The 20065-nt window shown below is 46.2% G+C and overlaps 1 protein-coding gene across 2 annotated transcripts in view; it reads left to right on the top strand.

Annotated features, from left to right (window-relative positions):
- The window catches only part of ITIH6 (inter-alpha-trypsin inhibitor heavy chain family member 6), an 81275-nt gene that overhangs the window by 42803 nt on the left and 18407 nt on the right, over positions 1–20065 (top strand). For both annotated transcript variants that reach the window (XM_040322847.1, XM_040322846.1), the window contains exons 4-8: positions 6070–6180; positions 11053–11300; positions 14252–14421; positions 14517–14633; positions 18300–18471. In XM_040322847.1, coding sequence (XP_040178781.1) covers positions 6070–6180; positions 11053–11300; positions 14252–14421; positions 14517–14633; positions 18300–18471 — 818 coding nt within the window. The remainder of the gene's footprint in view (positions 1–6069; positions 6181–11052; positions 11301–14251; positions 14422–14516; positions 14634–18299; positions 18472–20065) is intronic.

Raw genomic sequence — 20065 nt, 5'->3', positions numbered from 1 at the left:
AGTAGACCCTTCTTTCCCGCGTCGCTGTCAAATTTTTTTAAAAAAAATTTTCCCCGCCGCAACTCTTTTTTTTTCTTTTACACCCGTCGCGATTCTTAAAACTCGGCGTAACGTAACTTCGCGCAAAGCACGTCGGTAAAATCGCGTCGGGAGCATGCGCAGTACGTCCGGCGTGGGAGCGCGCCTAATTTAAATGGGACTCGCCCCATTAGATTGGGCCCACCTTGCGCCGGACGGATTTAAGTTACACCGCTGCACATTTCTAGGTAAGTGCTTTGTGGATCGGGCACTTAGGTAGAAATTTTGTAACTTAAATCCGAATATTTAAGTTGCGCCCGCTGTACGTGGATCTGGCCCAGTATTCCTTATTTCTTTTTGTTCAGCTATATATGAAATATTGCCTATAAATGTTTATTATTTACCACTTGCAGCCAGCAGGTGGTATGCTCGATTTAACTTACTGCTATGATGTGACTAGCTAGTGCAGGGGTCTCCAAACTTTTGAAGCAAAGGGCCATTTTTTTGCCCTGCAGACTTTAGGAGGGCCGGATTGTGACCAGTGGGGGTAGAAAATGTCCCAGGCCCAGCATTAGTGAGAATAAATATGGCCTCAGGGTTGGTGGTCAGTAGGAGGAGAAGTAGTACTATTAATAGGGGAGGAATAGTATCCCATCATTGGTATCAATGGAAGAACTAGTGACCCATTGTTGGTGTAAGTGTGAGGAATAGTGCATCATTGGGAGTAATAGTACCCCAAGGGCCGGATAAAGGCTAGCAAAGGGCCACATCTGGCCCTCGGGCCACAGTTTGGAGACCCCTGGGCTAGTGTAATGTTGCCTCTTGCTATTCAGGTCTAACTACAACTACAACTGCTGCATAAGTAGGTCTGATATTTCATACAGAGCCACAGAAATATTTGGGTAGACAGAGGATGTAAAAATGTGAGCGGCAAGGCTTGCTTAATATGAACGTTTTTGTACCCAACAAGTTAGCAGAAATAGTAGAAAAAAAGGAGGGGGCACCAGATCAAATACATTTTTATTCGTTTACTAAGAGAAATCCAACGCATTTCGATGATCGGAAAAGACTCCGCCCTCATCAGGTCTTCAGTTAAAATAAGAACCCCGAATGGACTCGAAACAGGGCTTGATTGCTTATGTACTGTAGATGCTACTGACTGGTAACTCTCCGAATCCTGCAATTCACTTCCCTACATAGATTCGCAGGAGAAAGCCCTATTTTAACCACTTCAGCCCCAGACCAGGCCACTTTTTGCGATTCGGCACTGCGTCAATGTAACTGAGAATTGCACGGTCGAGCGATGTGGCAACCAAACAAAATTGACGTCCTTTTTTCCCACAAATAGAGCTTTATTTTGGTGGTATTTGATCACCTCTGCGGTTTTTATTTTTTTGCGCTAGAAACAAAAATAGAGCGACAATTTAGAAATAAATTCAATATTTTTTACTTTTTGCTATAATAAATATCCCCCAAAAATCCCCAAAAACGGCATGCGCCGTTCGTGAAAAAGTCAATCACGTCGGGTCATGGTTATTTTACATAACACACGCCCCCCTGTTCCAAATTTGAATTAGGCGGGCTTACGCCGGCCTATTTACGCTACGCCGCCGCAACTTACGGAGAAAGTGCTTTGAGAATACAGCACTTGCCCGTCTAAGTTGCGGAGGCGTAGCGTAAATCGGATACGTTACGCCCGCGCAAAGATACGCCGATCTACGAGAATCTGGCCCTATAACTTTTGCGCAAACCAATCAATAAACGCTTATTGATTTTTTACGAAAAATATGTAGAAGAATACGTATCGCCTTAAACTGAGAAAAAAAACGTTTTTTTTACATATTTTTGGGGGATATTATAGCAAAAAGTAAAAAATATCCTTTTTTTTTTCAAAATTGTCGCTCTATTTTTGTTTATAGCACAAAAAATAAAAACTGCAGAGGTGATCAAATACCACCAAAAGAAAGCTCTATTTGTGGGGAAAAAAGGACGTCAATTTTGTTTTGGAGCCACGCTGCACGACTGCGCAAATGTCAGTTAAAGCGACGCAGTGCCGAATCGCAAAAAGATGTCATTGACCAGCAAAATGGTCCGGGGCTGAAGTGCTTAAAGGGGTTGTAAAGACAAAAATATTTTCCTCTTAGGCCTTGTACTCACGAGCAGACATGTCCGATGAAACCGGTCCGCGGACCGTTTTCATCGGACATGTCTGCCCGGGGACTTCTGTTCGATGGCTGTACACACCATCGAACAGAAGTCCGCGTGTAAACAATACGTGGGGCGTGTCCGCGGTGTCGCCGCGACAATTGTCGCGGCGACGTGGGCGGGCCTGCCTTTTAAATGCTTCCACGCATGCGTCGAAGTCATTCGACGCATGCGAGGGATGGCGGGCGGCCGGACATGTACGGTAGGTCTGTACAGACGACCGTACATGTCCGGGCGGACAGGTTTCCAAAACCTGTCCGAAACCTGTCCGATCCGCCCGAAAATGGTCCGCTCGTGCCTACACACGGGCAAACATGTCTGCTGAAACTGTACCAGTTTCAGCAGACATGTTTGGTCGTGAGTACGGGGCCTAAAATTAAAGTCTGACAGTAGCTGATAAAGTAAAAAGTAATGTTTTGCATTATAACTAGTTTGATACCTGTTGAAATCGAGCCGTTTTATTCACCTCCAGCACTCCTGAATGATTATTCTCACTGACTTCCTGGTTTGCGGTGCGCATTCATTCTTGCTACATCACGGCCTAATGGGAACTACAGTTCCCATTAGGCTTGGCCTCCATGCCTGTGAGGGATAAGAGAGCATCTTCACGCAGGGCTGTAGTCATAGGGAGGGGGTGAGCACATTCTGCTTTCCACCATGCAAAACGGTTCAGATGCTGGTGGAAAGCAAGAAGAGAAGTGACAGGAAATGGCGTTTTCAAACCTGGATTACTGTATTTTGGAGGTCAAAAGGAAAAACGAGGTAAGTGATATTTAAATGCTCTAGCTTACAGCAATCAATTGATCTAATAAAAAAACAAACCTTTAGTGTTCCTTCAAAGGAAAAGTTGCGTCGCTCGTAGCCTTTGCCAACTCTGCCCCACGGTAGCACCCGCCATAATCTGAGAACGAATAATACCATTAAATATCCCAGCTGTCATCTTTATATCCTCAGGGAGTTTGTATGGAGCAACAATGAACTCCCTGGATGTTTTGGTCGGTGTATAGCATGCCCGTCTCTAGGTCATTAAAAGATGGAAGACATTAACGGAGGAGGTTGCTGCCTTTTTCATACAGTCCTGTTGATGTTGGCTACAGGAAAATAATTCAAAAATAACCCATGGCTTTGAAGTAAGGTTTGGAAAACAACCAAGGATACACAGAAGAGGGGGGAATAAGTGGTGCAACGCATCCGAGCGCACACACACAACTCCCTGTCACAAGGAAAGGTTTTGTCACTCAGGCCAAGTTAATCTTGGCTGGCCCCTGTCCTTCTCCAGTTTATGCTGGCCTGGCGTCTATGCATGTCTCTCCTAAACTTCAGCTTGCCTGGAGACCTGGAAACAGAGGAGCAGCTGTTTGAGTCTCTTGGGAGAGAAAAAAGAAAAAAAGAAGCAAGACTCAACATTATTTGTTCAAAGCAAAAGTTTTTTCTTCTTTTAATTTGAAGTCAGGGACATTACCAATTAGAGATGTTTGTGTCCTAAAGTCCATCGGTAATTAATTCTGCTAACCTTTCTTGCAAAAAAATAGGGAGATCGCCTAAGTTCAGAACACGGTGTGCTAGAATGTGAATTACAACTGGGAATAAGGAGTTTTCCTTTTCATTGGAGGCAATGGCCCAGATTCAAGAAGCAATTGCGCCTGTGTAACCATAGGTTACACAGCGCAATTGCTTACTTGCCCCGGCGTTACGAATGCTCCTGATTCAGGAACATCGTAACGCCGACTGCAGCCTAAAATCTGCGTGGCATAAGGCTCTTATGCCACGCATATCTTAGGCTGCATTCTAGCGATGGCCGCTAGGTGGCGTTCACGTTGTGCTCAGTGTATAGTATGCAAATTGCATACTAACACCGATTCACAACGTTGCGCGAGCCCTGCGTACGCAATTTACGTCGATGCGTACGTCGGGTTTCGCGTAAGGTTGCACATCCTAATAGCAGGCGCAGCCAATGCTAAAGGATACCCGTCGTTCCCGCGTCGCGATATTTGAAATCTACATCGTTTGCGTAAGTGATTCGTGAATGGCGCTGGACGCCCTTTTTACGTTCACTCTGAAGCAAATGACGTCCTTGCGACGTCATTTGCCGCAATGCACGTCGGGAAAGTTTCCCGACGGAGCATGCGCTCTACGCTCGGTGCCGTAGCGCGCCTAATTTAAATGATTCCCGCCCCCTACGGGATCATTTACATTAGGCGCCCTTACGCAGGGCAAGTTTACACAGCGCACATGCAATTTACGGAGCTACTGCTCCGTGAATCGCGGGTAGCGCAGTAAATTTGCGGGGGCGCAGGGCAAAAACGCTGCCCTGCGCCTCCGTAAATAAGGGGCAAATCTACATGAATCCGGGCCAGTGCTTTCAAAAGGCGGCGCTCAATGCAAAACAAGGCAGATAAATGATTCCCCCCGTAGATTATACAAATGTAGCACTATCCCCGAAGGAGCTGCTGGTTTGATATGGGTGGCATGTTACCTCTGTCTTCTCGCCATCTAGGGTACTGGATGAGAGTACAATGTCAAAGTCCACATGACAGGTGCAGTGGCGGCTGGTGCTCAAAATTTTTGGGGGGGCGCAAACGAAAAAGAAAAAAATTGCGGCCTCACTGTGCCCATCAATCGCAGCCACTGTGCCATCAATTGTCACCACTGTGCCATGCCATCGAATGCAGTCACTGTGCCATGCCATCAAACGCAGCCACTGTGCCGTCAATTCGCACCACTCTGCCATGCCATCAAACGAAGCCACTGTGCCATGCCATCAAACGCAGCCACTGTGCCATGCCATCAAACGCAGCCACTGTGCCATCAATTCGCACCACTCTGCCATGCCATCAAACGAAGACACTGTGCCATGCCATCAAAAGCAGCCACTGTGCCATGCCATCAAAAGCAGCCACTGTGCCATGCCATCAAACGCAGCCACTGTGCCATGCCATCAAACAAAGCCACTGTGCCATCAATTGTCACCACTGTGCCATGCCATCAAACGCAGCCACTGTGCCATGCCATCAAACACACACTGTGCCATCAATTGTCGCCACTGTGCCAATTGTCACCACTGTGCCCTTTAATTGTGGTCGTAACTATGCGACTTATTCAGAGAATCAGTTACGGATAGATTTCTCTAAGATCCGACCGGCGTAAGTGTCTTACACCGTCGTATCTTAGGCTGCATATTTACGCTGGCCGCTAGGTGGCGCTTCCGTATATTTACGTGAGGAATATGCAAATGAGCTAGATACGCCGATTCAGAAACGTACGCATTTTTTTACGTCGTTTACGTTAGGCTTTTTCCGGCGTAAAGTTACCCCGCCATATGAGGCATAGCTAATGTTAAGTATGGACGTCGTTCCCGCGTAAAGTTTTTAAAATTTTACGTCGTTTGCGTAAGTCGTTCGCGAATAGGGCTGTACGTAAGTTACGTTCACGTCTAAAGTATTGACGATTTGCGGCGTAATTTCGAGCATGCGCACTGGGATTTTTTCACGAACGGCGCATGCGCCGTTTGTAAAAAACGTCAAATACGTGGGGTCACAGTTAATATACATAAAACACGCCCACATCATCCACATTTGAATTAGGTGGGCTTACGCCGACACACATACGTTATGCCGCCGTAACTAAGGGCGCAAGTTGTTTCTGAATACGGAACTTGCGCCCAAATTTACGGCGGCGTACCGTATCTGCGATACGTTACGCCCGCCCATAGATAGACCATTCTATCTGAATCCGGGCCATAGTCTTTAGCACCAAAATGTAGGAAGCCTTTACAAATTTATGGCATCATGTTTATCACTGCAAAAGCATTTTGGGTTACCTAATAAAACAATTATTTTCCTGCAGCACAGTAAATGGTAAGACACACGTAGCAGAGGTTAAGGAGAAACATCAAGCTAAGAAGATGTATGATGAAGCAAGGCGTCAGGGGAAGACCACAGCCCACGTAGGAACAAGGTGAGCACCTTCTTTGCATTGGAATTAGTATCATACAATCCGATCATGGTTTATACTCAATTTGCCACTTTACCAAATAAATATATCTTAGGCCTCGTACACACGACTGAGAATCTCGTTGTAAATGAAACGTCGTTTTCCTCGACGAGTTTCTTGTCAGGCTTGTTGAGAATCTTGTCAAGCTTTCTTTGCATACACACTGTCAAGACAACATCTCGTCAAACGCGGTGACGTACAACACGTACAACGGCACTATAAAGGGGAAGTTTGATTCCAATTGCGCCACCCTTGGGGCTGCTTTTACTAATCTCATGTTACTGCGTGTTAGTAAAAGTTTGGTGAGAGACGATTCGCGCTTTTCAATCTGTTACAGCGTGACGAATGTGCTATCTTCATTACGAACGCTACTTTTACCGAAGGTGCGCCTCCCCCTCCTCCCTTTAGGTTAGGGGGCCTATAGCGTACTCCCAGTATTGATTATAGGGGGGAACTAATGCGCAAAACCACACTAACTAGAGCAATAAGTACTAAAAGCTAAAATTACACTTAGGCCTCGTACAGACGGGCAAACATGTACGATGAAAACGGTCCGCCGGACCGTTTTCAGCGTACATGTCTGCCCGGAGATTTCTGTATGATGGCTGTACACACCATCATACAGAAATCCGCGCGTACTCGATACGCGGCGACGAGGCCGCACTGTCGCCGCCACGATGACGCGGCGACGTGCGCGGCCCTGGCAGTTCAATGCTTCCACGCATGCGTCGAAGTCATTCGACGCATGCGAGGGATGGCGGCCGCTCGGACATGTACGGTAGGTCTGTACAGACGACCGAACATGTCCGACGGACAGGATTCCAGCGGGCATGTTTCTAAACATGTTTAGAAATATTTGCCCGCTCGAAAAAGGGCCGGCGGGCAAATGTACGCTGGAATCCTGTCCGCTCGGCTGTACAGACGACCGAACATGTCTGCTGAAACTGGTCCGCGGACCAGTTTCAGCAGACATGTTCGGTCGTCTGTACGGGGCCTTAAATAAAATACCAACAAGCAGTAGCCATGACAATGTAGTGTTCACACACTGATAAAAGTTGATATATGGGAGGGGTAATGGAGCTTGCTACTAGACAAAGATATAAATGAAATATTATATTAAATACAAACTGGGGTCTAAAATGCTTGAATCGCAATCCAAATCCAAATAAAATGAGCCAAATGGGCCAGAAGAAGATGTATCACTCTTAATCAATACCCAACACCAATCACAGGGATGATGAGGGGGGTAAGGCTGAGTGACGTTTATTGTAAACGTGAACCAAAAGGTGGTGTGAAGGATACCACCAGATATATTATGTAAAATAACACTGTTCAAGGTGAAGTGATATATAAATAATTATTTAACACCATGAACCACTAATAATTCAGGTGCATAAGAATATGATAATAAGTGACAAGACATGCAATAAATATATGAATAAATGACTTATATATATATATATATATATATATATATATATATATATATATATATATATATATATGATGTATAATAAACAGAAATATATGTAAAAAATTCTCTCTATATATACAAAAATGTGAGTCTCTGTGCACACTCCACACTCCAAGATATGTGCATAAATATAAGATACAATCAAGTGTCCAAAAAATAAATCAATAAGGTGCTTCAATCAACAGTATTTTCAAAAGTGCACATGTGCTCCAATAAAGTGCTTGACTCCACAGCAGGTCCCATGGTTCATAATGTGCAAAACCAGTGCTCCCTTTCCCTAAGCCTTTCACCTCAGGCTTAAAACAAGCCTATAGATCTCCAATGCTGCTGGCTTGATAGCACAGCAGATTCCGTTTCTGATGGAGGGCTCCCGGCCAGCCTAATTTCCCACGTCAAGATCTCAGGGTAGATGGCTCTCAAACACATAAAAGCTCCATAGCGTAAAACTGATAGATAAGTTTAATAGGTAAAAGCAATTACACTTACAGCAGGCTTAGATAAAGATAGCATGTAGCGTGTAGTTTAGATGTCTTAGCTCTCGGCCGCGAGCAGAGATGACGTCACCACTGGCTCTCTGACTTGCCTTTTTCCCACAGAGCATTCGGGTGCCATCTCCCAACCAGGTAAGCAACGCACATGCACATGTCCAATCACATGGTGTAAAAGAAAACGTGATTCATCAATCCAGGCCACCTTCTTGCATTTGTCTGTGATCCAGTTCTGATGCTCATTGTAGGCTCTAGACGTGAGTCAGCATGGGCACCTCCCCGGTCTGCAGCTACACAGCCCCATACACAACAAACTGCAAAGCACTGTGTGTTTTAAACCCTTTATATAGGAACCAGCATTACCTTTTCAGCAATTTAAGCTATAGTAGCTTTTCTATTGGATCGGACTACAAAGGGCCACCCTTCTCTCCCCATCCATGAGCCTTGGTCACCCATGACCCTGTTGCTGGTTGGCCAGTTTTCGGTCTTTGGACTACTTTTGGTAGGTTTATTCATTTTTTGTGTGAATTTTTCCATTGTAGCCCTGTAAACAGTAATTTTGGGAGTAAAGGTTATTAGTTTAAACAGTTAACTCTGCCGTGGTCTCTGGATAGCAATATATTACTAGTACCTGATTTGAAGGTCTTTTTTTTTCTTTCTTTCTTTATTTGAAATAAAATAACTGCCAACAGACAGTTAAATCTCCCACTCAAAAAATGTAGCCCTAGAGTTCTGTTTCAAATGCCGTTTTATGCATTGGCATACCAGACCCAGTCTGTCCGGACAGTAAAGCTATCTGCTGACTTGGCACCATTCACAAACCATAGAAATATAGAAAAGAGCGCCAGACCAAAACCAGATGAAAGAGTCTAAGATCATTTTAATTGTTGGTGAAAAAAGTCATATAAAAAGCGAACAAAATATCAAAACATCTTTTAAATTAGCATGAACATCTTACAACTTGTTGTATGAAATTTTAGAGCTTGAGATTAGATCTACTTTAAGTGCAGGAACCCAAATCAACACATAAAATTCCACCTTGTACTAGTCTGATATCAATACAGAATGCCATTTACGGGAAGCTTTGTATTTTGTTTCACAAAAGATGATTTTTTTCCCAGCAGGTACAATGTGTTATAGGGTACAAATGACATAACAGGATTATAACTATGAGGTAGAATTTCCGTTGTCTGGTTATCAAGAAGAATATCAATAAAAAAAAACAAGTAACACTTTTAAAAGAACAGCTTAATGATTCCGGCATGAAAAAACATGAGTGGTAGCTATCAAGTCTTTTGGGAGTTCCTCGTTGTCAAATCAATAATTATCATCAAATGGTTGGGCAAAGGAAATGTACAGATGATCTATATGTTGGAAAGTAAACAACTGTGATATAGGAGAAGGCTGAGAAAGAGACATAAGCAAGTGGAGAGAAAGGTAGGTTTAAAGAGGAAGGGAGTAGAGGGAACAAGGGAGAAGGGCAAGGGTGTAGGGAATTTTACGAGGCCCAACCTTGACAGTGCCCATGAAGCCCTGAGAGGTTGGTCATAGCTAGAGGAGGAAACTATGTAGGTGCAGGTACCCTTTGGAGTCCAGCTATGGACCCCAATCCTTCAAATATTTAGCATGGGTGTCAGTAAGTAATAGAGGTTAGCGTTTCATATATCATTGTCCCGATAAGGTGCTGATTAACCTCAGTAAAGCTTATTGACGGGCTAGAGCAGGGGTGGCCAACCAGTGGCCCGGGGGCCACATGTGGCCCGCGGAGCCCTTTGATGTGGCCCGCGACCTCCTGCTCTGGAATGGCGGGTTGGCAAGCCCAGATCGCAGATTGCCGACCCGTCATACCACAGCATCAGTGGTGTGAATGAAGCTGGTGGTAGAGGAAGAAAGTTGCTGCGGAGCAGAGCCCTATAAGCCAATGTTTCCTCTACAGCACTGGCTTTTGCCACAGGTGGAGTCAATGGCAAAGTTCAGCTAACCCGCAGGATAGACACAGGTGCACTACGCTGAACCCGCAGTGTGGGTAAACCGTAGCACATTAGTGTGAAAGCAGTCTTAGGCCCTTTTCACACAACCAGCCCGACCAAATGGGACCCTCAATTCACCTCTTCAGAGAGTCCGGTGTCCGTTTACGCCCGCCTACCTCCAATTGGAAAACAGAAGGGAATTCATCCCCTTCCATCAGGGCGGATCAGAGGGCCTATAGAGTAGCCGTGACCTGTCATCCGCCCGCTCCGCTCATTGTGGCCCGCGACTGGTTACGAAGTTGCTTAAGTGGCCCTCACTCTTCAAAAGGTTGGGCACCCCTGGGCTAGAGGTTGCCTGGACACCAAGAACATAAACCCCTCCAGCTTTAATTCATGCTTATGCAGGTGTGGTATGGATCTGTGAAGAAGGGCATCCCATGGCAAGACCAACTGGAGCATAGCGCTCTGGGGCTGGTACACCAAATATCAAGAAGCTTTGTATTTTATACAATGCTTCCTCTGATTGGCTAACGTAGAGATTGTGATTCATAAAACACAATGCTTCCTGCAAATGGCTGAGCAGTAAATCACTGTATACTGTATGTAGCTGATGCTACAGTATATACACATGATGCAGTGCACACAGCTGGTGCATGCATTAGTGAAGGAAATAGTTAATTTGGAACAGCTTGGTCCAAACAAACTAAAGTTAAATAAAACATGAACCTAGGCTTTAAGACTCAAAAGCTTTCGGATACCACTCCAATTCAATTGGCCAACCCAAAGTAATTTCTAACACAGAAGCCCTTCTAACAAATATTCTACTTGTCAGACTTTCAGCCCAATTCTACAGTCAACTTATAAAACATTGTACATAATAGTGTCTGACTTTACATCACCACAGGGACCGCGAGACAGAGAAGTTTCGTGTTTCAGTCAATGTAGAGGCCGGAGGTGAAATAACCTTTGATCTCACCTACGAAGAGCTGCTGAGAAGACAACTGGGAAAATATGAGTATGCTGTCAGTTTGAGGCCCAACCAGATAGTCCAGAACCTCACTGTACAGGTGACAATCTCTGAAAGAACTGGGATGGAGTATGTCCGGGTGTTGCCTCTGCGTACCAGCCGACTGATCACCAACTCTGTTCGAGGTATGTGTGGAGTACTGGTAAGGGCAAAGACCAGTTATGGTTAACATTTTAAGATCATGAAGCATTAAATTCTCAATTTTTTTTGTCAAGTAATTAATTTGGGGATTTGGGGGGGGGGGGTGTTGCTTGTAATTTATTGAGGGGGGGTTGTTGCTTGTTCGTTAACCTCTGGCTTCTTATGGACAAGTTGCAACACACTATTCCCAATGCACACATTCCTGTAGAATGGCTGTGCCTATAAGTGGGAGCCTTGCAGGACCCCTTCATCAGGCATGTGACTTGGGAGGCTCCGAAAAGTTGCTATTGACAGATTGAACAAATACTATGTCCGCGCCTCACCAAAAAAAAATAATCTAAAAAAGCACCACATTTCTACATATATGTGATTGCAGAACTCGAATGAAAAGGTGGATTTTATTGGTCCCCCATGAACTTTACAGCACAAATATAACAATCAAACATTTATTTCATAGCAAAACAAAAATAACAAAAGGTTTCTGATACCAATTTATTGTGATAAAAGTCAAGGGGACAATCCAAAAAGTAGCCAACGTGTTTCAGGGGGTCTGACAGCACAGGCCTTATCAGCAGCTGGTTTGGTAGCAACTTGCCTGCTGATGACAAGGTTTGTAATCACACTGGCAAAAACAATATTAAAGGTCCAGTTCACATCTAGTTTATTAACATTGTTGTCGAAAGCTGTCACGTACCTTGGTTGGAGGCCGAGTTGACCAGAGGGCTTCCCTTGTGGCTCTGGTCCGAGCACCCCTGAATATGGTGGCAGAGGTATAAGGCTCAAAGAAGCACGGTGCCAGTAGCTTTATAGCAGGTGACTACCATGGTATATCATATAGCCAAGGTGAGCCGGGGTCAAACATTGCGAGACAGCAGTGTGGTCAGGACGCAGGCCGGGGTTGGTACCAGGGAAGCAGGCAAGGGACAAGATCCAGTAGCAACTTGAGATCAGGCAGAGAAGTCAGAGGCAACCTGACATCAGAATCCAGAATCCACAGAGCAAGGTCAGGAAGAAGCCGGGTTAGCAACGGAAGATCAGTCAGCACAAGTAGGAACACAGGAACACGGATCAGGGAAGCTGAAGAACATCCAGCAGTTGGCATCCAGCAGGGTCTCCTTCAAATAGGCCATTTTGTGCCAATGCGTAAAGATGTGCGCACAGAAATGCGCCTATGTGTGTCAGGGCATACTGGAGATTAGCCTGAGCTCATCTTTGTGCTGATACATGTGCACGAGCATAAGCTGCATGGGAATGAGCAGTAGCTGCAGGAGAATGAGCATTAGCTGCATAATAATTAGCTGAAATGTGTCGACTACTTTTTAGATTGTCTCCCTGAATTTTATGTAAATAAAATTTTATCTGGGCCTCTTAGCAGGGGTTTTGTACTTCAATTTGTGTTACACTACACCCTCCAAGGGTTTATTAAAATGTCTCTGAAACAAACTATTAGTTTTGGATAGCGTGGTAAGGACTTAGAAGCCCTGCCTGGTTGTGTTTGCTGTCTGCGTCCCTGCTAAGATATTTATGCTCTCACAAGTTTTACATTGGTACCTGAAGATAGTGTGGCGCCCCTTTACTTTCAGAAAGGACACTATGCAAAATTTAGTGGGGGAATGAGAGAGTTATGTTGCTCTCATTCTTGATTTTTGTCAAATTTGGCTGACGCCAAATCTGGATTGTTCTGTGTGTCAGTCTGCGTTCCAGGGATACAGTTTCATCTCTGGGCGGCAGGTGGCGCCAAAAAGGTCCAGGCGGAGCCGCTTCTTCCTAGCAGCCAATTGGAGGAATTTTCCCTCGCGGGGCATGCTGGGAGGGAGTATTTCTGTGGCGAAGGCCATTGTTCTGGGTTCTTCGCGGGTTCCTGGTTCCGGGTGTGGCACCCACCTTTAGGGTGTGCGCACATCACGGGGCCCCACCACTATGGCCCACCTGGCCTGGGGTCGCGTGCTATGCAGAGTTCCTGACTCTGGGACCTCCTGGCCTGGAGCAACTGATGCTGCCAAGGGGCCCCAGTGACTTACTGGGTCCCCACTTCTACTAGAAGGTCCCAGGCTGTATGCCGTTCGGTGGGGGATCGGCTTGAGGAGAACCCGGAGGCAGGTTATCCAAAAGGGCTTGAACGAACCATCGGGGATCTGGTGACCGGACATTGACAGGTACACTTACACTGTCAACTGGTGACCCTAACGAGATTTATTGGGAGGCCTGTGGCAGAGGCCTCAACATTTAATTAGAGCCAAGTCTGTGGCAGAGACTTGTTTCTCCCAGCAACCTAAAGTGGCGCTCTGACTGCCGGGCCTGTGGCAGAGGTCTGTCCGGGGGCACTTCACCCACTCTGGCTAGAGTGGCGACGTATCGCTATAATTACAGAAGGCAGAGCTGCTTTCTTCATTCAAAGCCTGATACTGCAGAGTTACTCTATTTTCATCAACCTATCCTGTCCTCAAGTTGATGTGTTGGTCGTGTTGGACCAGAAAAATAAAGCATTCAGAAAAACCTTATCTGCAGATTGGACATTCAATTACTGCTCTACTCACTACCTTCGCCCCTAGACACTACATAGAGGTAACTTAATACGCCGATCCCAAATCAACCAGCGGCTCCTGAGGGGGTAGCGCTACATAGAATAAAGGGAGTCTTCTAATTGGGGCACCTGTATTAATGACAGTGGTGGACGGGATAGGGTTGCTTTCCGTTCCTGCTGTGTCTACAGGCTGGGAAGAGAAGGAAATCCTTCAAATGGAACACAGATGGAAACAAAAGATCAAACGTGGGTTTATCATTCCCTGCTCTATCCAAAGTTATTTATTGGCCAAACAAGCAGCCAACCTTATAGATGGGGTGAACAATTATGGATGTCCCACGTATGTGTAAAAAACAAACTACAAAAGAAAGCAAGCTTTGTTGAACCCTTTATATGTCTGTTTTTTTACAGGGGAGACAAAAATGCCTCCGTCCACAGAATTAGAGAAAACCCCCCACTGTGCTCGAATCACATTCAGTCCAACGCCAAAGGAACAAGCTGCCCAATCCAGTTCCGGCATTGCAGCAGATTTTGTTATCCAGTACGATGTGGCCTTGAAAGACCTTGCAGGAGATGTTCAGGTAGATGTGTGATATGTAACACACAAGGTGCTATTTATCACAGAGAGTTATAAACCTGTAAAAATAATTCACCATTACTCATGTCTGTAACCTAGATATACAATGGATATTTTGTTCACTACTTCGCTCCACGAGGGCTTCCGACCATCCAGAAAAATGTTATCTTTGTTATTGACGTCAGCGGGTCGATGTTTGGCTCGAAGATTAAACAGGTGAGTCCATCTGTGGCACGTCGGGTCCAGTTGTTGAAGTGAACCTGGCACCCATGCAAAACAGCATAACACATTATAGAAGCTACACAAGTTAGCAAATTGAATCTAGATGAGCAGACACAAGATGTGACTAAATATACAGTACAATCAAATTGTGCCCAGCCAAGGGGCAGCACAGTGGTGCAGTGAGTAGCACTTTCGCCTAGCAGCAAAAGGGTCGCTGGTTCGAATCCCGACCACTACACCTTCTGCCTGGAGTTTGCATGTTCTCCCTGTGCATGCATGGGTTTCCTCCGGGTACTCCGGTTTCCTCCCACACTCCAAAGACATGCTGGTAGGTAAATTGGATCTTGTCCAAATTGGCCCAGTATATATGTGTATGACTGTGTGTCCCCAGCGTGTCACGATCCTTCTGGGAAAAATGACCACACCAGCCAAGCAGACTCTGGCTGGAAACAGCGCCCAGAGGCGATTCAGTTCGCATGAGTTGCGCTATACAAGTCATTCATTCATTCATTCAACTGCCATCTGTTTTGGCAACAACTGTAAAAATTTGGCTTTCTTATTACATGGTCCCAATAACAATGGTCACTGGGGCAAATAGAAAATATACTCTATGGCACAGGTGGCAAACACAAGGCCCGCGGGCCGAATGTGGCCCCCCGAGCCTTGTCATGTGGCCCGCAGCGGCCGTCGTCCACCACCTCCGGCTCTCACCCGCTCTTCCTCCCGTCACTTGTGAACACAGAAACTTCTATGGTCTCGGCGAGTCCCGACTCCTGTTACTGCGCATGCGCCGATTTCAGGCTGTACAAGGCGAGCGCGGAGATGCTGCAGCCGAACAGGCAGCTTACAAAAATGAACTTACATGCCAAGTGGTCAGCCGGACACGCAGGCACAGGCTGAAATGGAGGACACACAGGCTGGATGAACCACTTGAATACCAAAAGTTAAGTGCTTATCCCTGGGGATTTCACAGGGGAGGGTGGTCTGCTAGTGGTGAGGGGCTGGGCGTTATTTAGGGGGTGGTAATTTGCCATTGCAGGGGTTTGTCAGTAGTGAGTGGCAGGGCAGTAGTTGGGGGCTGGGAGATCTGGTAGTGGTGGTGTGAGCTGAACCCCCCCTGAACCCTGCATGTAGCTCTCACATGGATCCTGCACTCTGTACACAGGGCACTTTTGAACCCTGCACTCTGTACAAAGCGCAACTCCTGGACTCTGCACTCTTTGTGTAGCACACCCCTAAACACTGAACCCTGCACTCTGTCCACAGCGCAAACCCCTGAACCCTGCAACTTGTCCACAGTGTGATCCCTAAACCCTGCACTCTGTCCACAGCTCAACCCTGTACCCTGCACCCTGTACACAGCACAAAATGCTGAGCCCTGCGCTCTCTACGTAACTCACTCCTGAACTCTGCATTCTGTACGTAGCCAAGCTCCCGAACCCTGCCCTCTGTGCACATCACACTCCTGAACTCTGAGCTAATTATTATATTATTATATTGATTGGTTTGCGCAAAAGTTATAGCGTCTACAAAAGGGGGGATAGTTGTATGTAATTTTTATTATTCATTTTATTTTTTACACACACAGATCCACGTCCCTGCCCTGTGATGAGCAATGGCGGGTGCCCGACGGCCTTCGCGGTTGCTGGGCATGAGCATCGAGTACACAGTGATGCGCTCTCCAGAATGCTGGGAAAACAAGGACGTCATATGACGTCCACCCAGAGGGAGGGAGGGTGCCTGCAGTCGTCATTTTACTATATGGCGGTAGACAAGTGGTTAATAAGACTGGAGAGTATAAAATCTGGTGCAGCTCTGCATAGAAACCAATCGGCTTCCATGTTTTTTTTTTTTTTATCAAAGCTGAAGTTAGAAGCTGATTGGCTGCCATGAAAAGCTGCACCAGATTTTGCACTCTCCAGTTTTAGCAAATCAACCCCCTGTGTAGCCTATGTATCTTACTCTCTGTGTGTGTCTATATATATTTGAGTGCTGTTATATCTCTACATTGTCATGTAAGTATCCTACTAGTTCTACTTAATATAGACCAGCCTTTCTCAACCAGGGCTACATGGAACCCTAGGATTCCTCCAGGGTTTCTAGGGGTTTCCTCAGCAATGGGCAATTTCAGCCTCTCGGGTAATTAACCACTTACACCAATGCTCTTTTTAGCAACCATCACACCAATGTTCAGTGATCTGTAGATATAGTAATTATTAGCAGGGGTTTGTTGAGACCGGAAAGTTTTTTCAAGGGTTCTTCCACCCTTAAAAGGTTGAGAAAGTATGATATAGACCAGAGGTCGCCAAACTTTCTAAGCAAAGGGCCAGTTTACTATCCTTCAGATTTTAGAGGGGTTGAATTGTGTCCAGTGTGCAGGGCCACCATCAGGGGGGTACAGGTATTACACCTGTAAGGGGCCCGATGGTTCCCAGGGGTCTGGCTGGCCCCCTCACATTTTTTTTGGCATTACACCTGTAAGTGGCTCGATGGTCCCCAGGGCCCCTTACAGGCCCGGCTGGCCCCCTCCCATTTTTTTTATTTTTTTGCATTACACCTGTAAGGGGCCCAATGGTCCCCAGGGCCCCTTAGGCCCCGTACACACGACCGAACATGTCCGCTGAAACTGGTCCGCAGACCAGTTTCAGCGGACATGTTCGGTCGTCTGTACGTCCGACCGAACAATTTTCCGGCGGATCGGACAGTTTCCAGCGGACAAATGTTTCTTAGCATGCTAAGAAACATGTCCGCTGGAAGCCTGTCCGTCGGACATGTTCGGTCGTCTGTACAGACTCACCGGACATGTCCGCTCGGCCGAAAGCCCTCGCATGCGTCGAAGTGATTCGACGCATGCGTGGAAGCATTGACCTTCCAGGGCCGCGCACGTCGCCGCGTAATCGTCACGGCGACGGCGCGGCCACGTCACCGCGTTTAGGGGTCCGCGCGGATTTCTGTTTGATGATGTTTACAACCATGAGACAGAAATCCGGCAGCGGACTGTCCGATGAAAACGGTCCAGCGGACCGTTTTCATTGGACAGTCCGTCCGTGTGTACGAGGCCTTACAGGCCCGGCCGGCCCCCCTCTCGGTTTTATTTTAATTTTATTTTTTGCATTACACCTGTAAAGGGCCCGATGGTATTATCTTGTGTCAGGAGAGAAGAGATTACACTTGTTTTTTTTTCATCAGCACCCCACGCCCCCACCGGTTTGCTCCAGGGGGCCATGCCTAAAACCGTGTAAGGGGCCCCAAAATTTTTGATGGCTGCCCTGCCAGTGGGAGTAGAAATAGTCCTGGCATCTATAATAACCTGCCATCATGGGTGTCAGTGGGAGGATTAGTGCCTCATCATTGGTGTCAGTAGCATGAATAGTGCCCCATCATTGGCGTCAATGGAAAGAATTAGTGCCACCATCATTGGTATCAGTGGGTGGAATAGTGTCCCATCATTGGTGTCAGTGGGAGGAATAGTGCCCCATCATTGGCAGAGGTTCTAATCCGTCCCTGAAAAACTAAAAACTTTTCCTTTACATTACTTTAATTGCCTTAGTTTTGGGTCTTTAAAAAACCTGTATAATTTCAGAAATAGAAGGTTAACTGTACAATTAGCCATCACTGCACTCAGACAAGTAACAAAGTACATTATAATTATCCTTTCAGACAAAGAGTGCTATGTACGTCATCTTAAATGACCTCCACCGAGATGACCACTTTAACATCATTACCTTCTCAGATGTAGTACAGGTGTGGAGACCCGGCACTTCCATCCAGGCCACAGCTCAGAATATCAAGAGTGCAAAGGAGTATGTGAACAAGATTGAAGCTGATGGATGTAAGTGAGATTATTTTACTGACCTGCTTATGTATTATAGAGCTATTTGAAGTGTTATTCTATTTCTAAAGTAAAAATGGAAATGAAAGGACATTAATCAGTGGCTCGTGCCATGTTAAAATCCCTGTAACTTCATGTACGATATACTGTATGGGCCAAGGTTTGCAAACCATTACCGGACCATTACACCTATCAGAGCTTGTTGGATATCCAAAAATATGGAGCTGTCCCCTCCCCCTCATTCTTCCTCGCCGCCCATCCTATTTAGCTAGAACAACCTCAACTCTTCTGGGAAGGCTTTCCACAAAATGTCAAAGGTTCTCTGTGGCAATTTGTGCCCATTTGTGAGGTCAGGTACTGGTGTTGAATGAGAAAACCTGAATTGCAATTGACATTCCAATTCACGCCCACCAAAAGGCCCCCACATCCATTATTTTATATTATAATTAAAACTAAAATTAAAATGATCAGGAAGTCATATTTACATACAACAGCACCTTGTCTATATGCAAAATTATATAACATATCATTATGTTCAATTCCAAACCACAATCTCCATATCACAGACCATCCCAGCACAGATCCCCCATCACAGACTCTCCTCATCATAGACCATCCTTTCACAGATCCCCCCATCACAGACTCGCCTCATCATAGACCATCCTATCACAGATCCCCCCATCACAGACTCTCCTCATCATAGACCATCCCATCACAGATCCCTCTCCATCACAGATCCCCCCATCACAGACTCTCCTCATCATAGACCATCCCATCACAGATCCCCCCCATCACAGACTCTCCTCATCATAGACCATCCCATCACAGATCCCTCTTCATTTTTTCCGTTTTGCCTCTTTTAGCTAACAGGGCATCCAAAACTGCTGGTGTATAGCACAGATATAGCCAAAATATTACAGAGTCAGTGGGCCAGATTCACAAAAGAGATACGACGGCGTATCTCCTGATACGCCGTCGTATCTCTGTGTTACGGCCATCCTAACTATGCGACTGATTCATAGAATCAGTTACGCATAGCTAGCCCTAAGATCCGACAGGTGTAATTGAATTACACTGTCGGATCTTAAGGATGCAATTCTAGGCCGGCCGCTAGGTGGCGAGGCCTTTGCGGTCGGCGTAGAATATGCAAATGAATAGTTACGGCGATCCCCGAACGTCCGCGCTGCCCGTCGATCTAACTTAACGTAGTTTCCGTCGAGTTACGCCGTGTAAAATTAGGGCTGAGCCCTAGTTGTTGTAAGCCATGTTAAGTATGGCCGTCGTTCCCGCGTCGAAATTTAAAAAACAACGTCGTTTGCGTAAGTCGTCCGTGAATGGCGCTGGACGCCATTTATGTTAACGTCAAAACAAATGACGTCCGTGCGACGTCATTTAGCGCAATGCACGTCGGGTAATTTACCCGACGGAGCATGCGCAGTACGTTCGGCGCGGGAACCCGCCTAATTTAAATGGTGCCCGCCCCATTTGAATGGGGCGGGCTTGCGCCGAGCGCATTTACGATACACCGCCGCAAGTTTACAGGTAAGAGTTCTGAGAATCAGGCACTTAAGCTGTAAACCTGCGGCGGTGTAAA

This window comes from Rana temporaria, chromosome 9, assembly GCF_905171775.1.
Source record: "Rana temporaria chromosome 9, aRanTem1.1, whole genome shotgun sequence".
Lineage (NCBI taxonomy): Eukaryota > Metazoa > Chordata > Amphibia > Anura > Ranidae > Rana > Rana temporaria.
The sequence above is the reverse complement of the archived record's forward strand: the minus strand, read 5'-3'. Positions and strand labels throughout refer to the sequence as shown.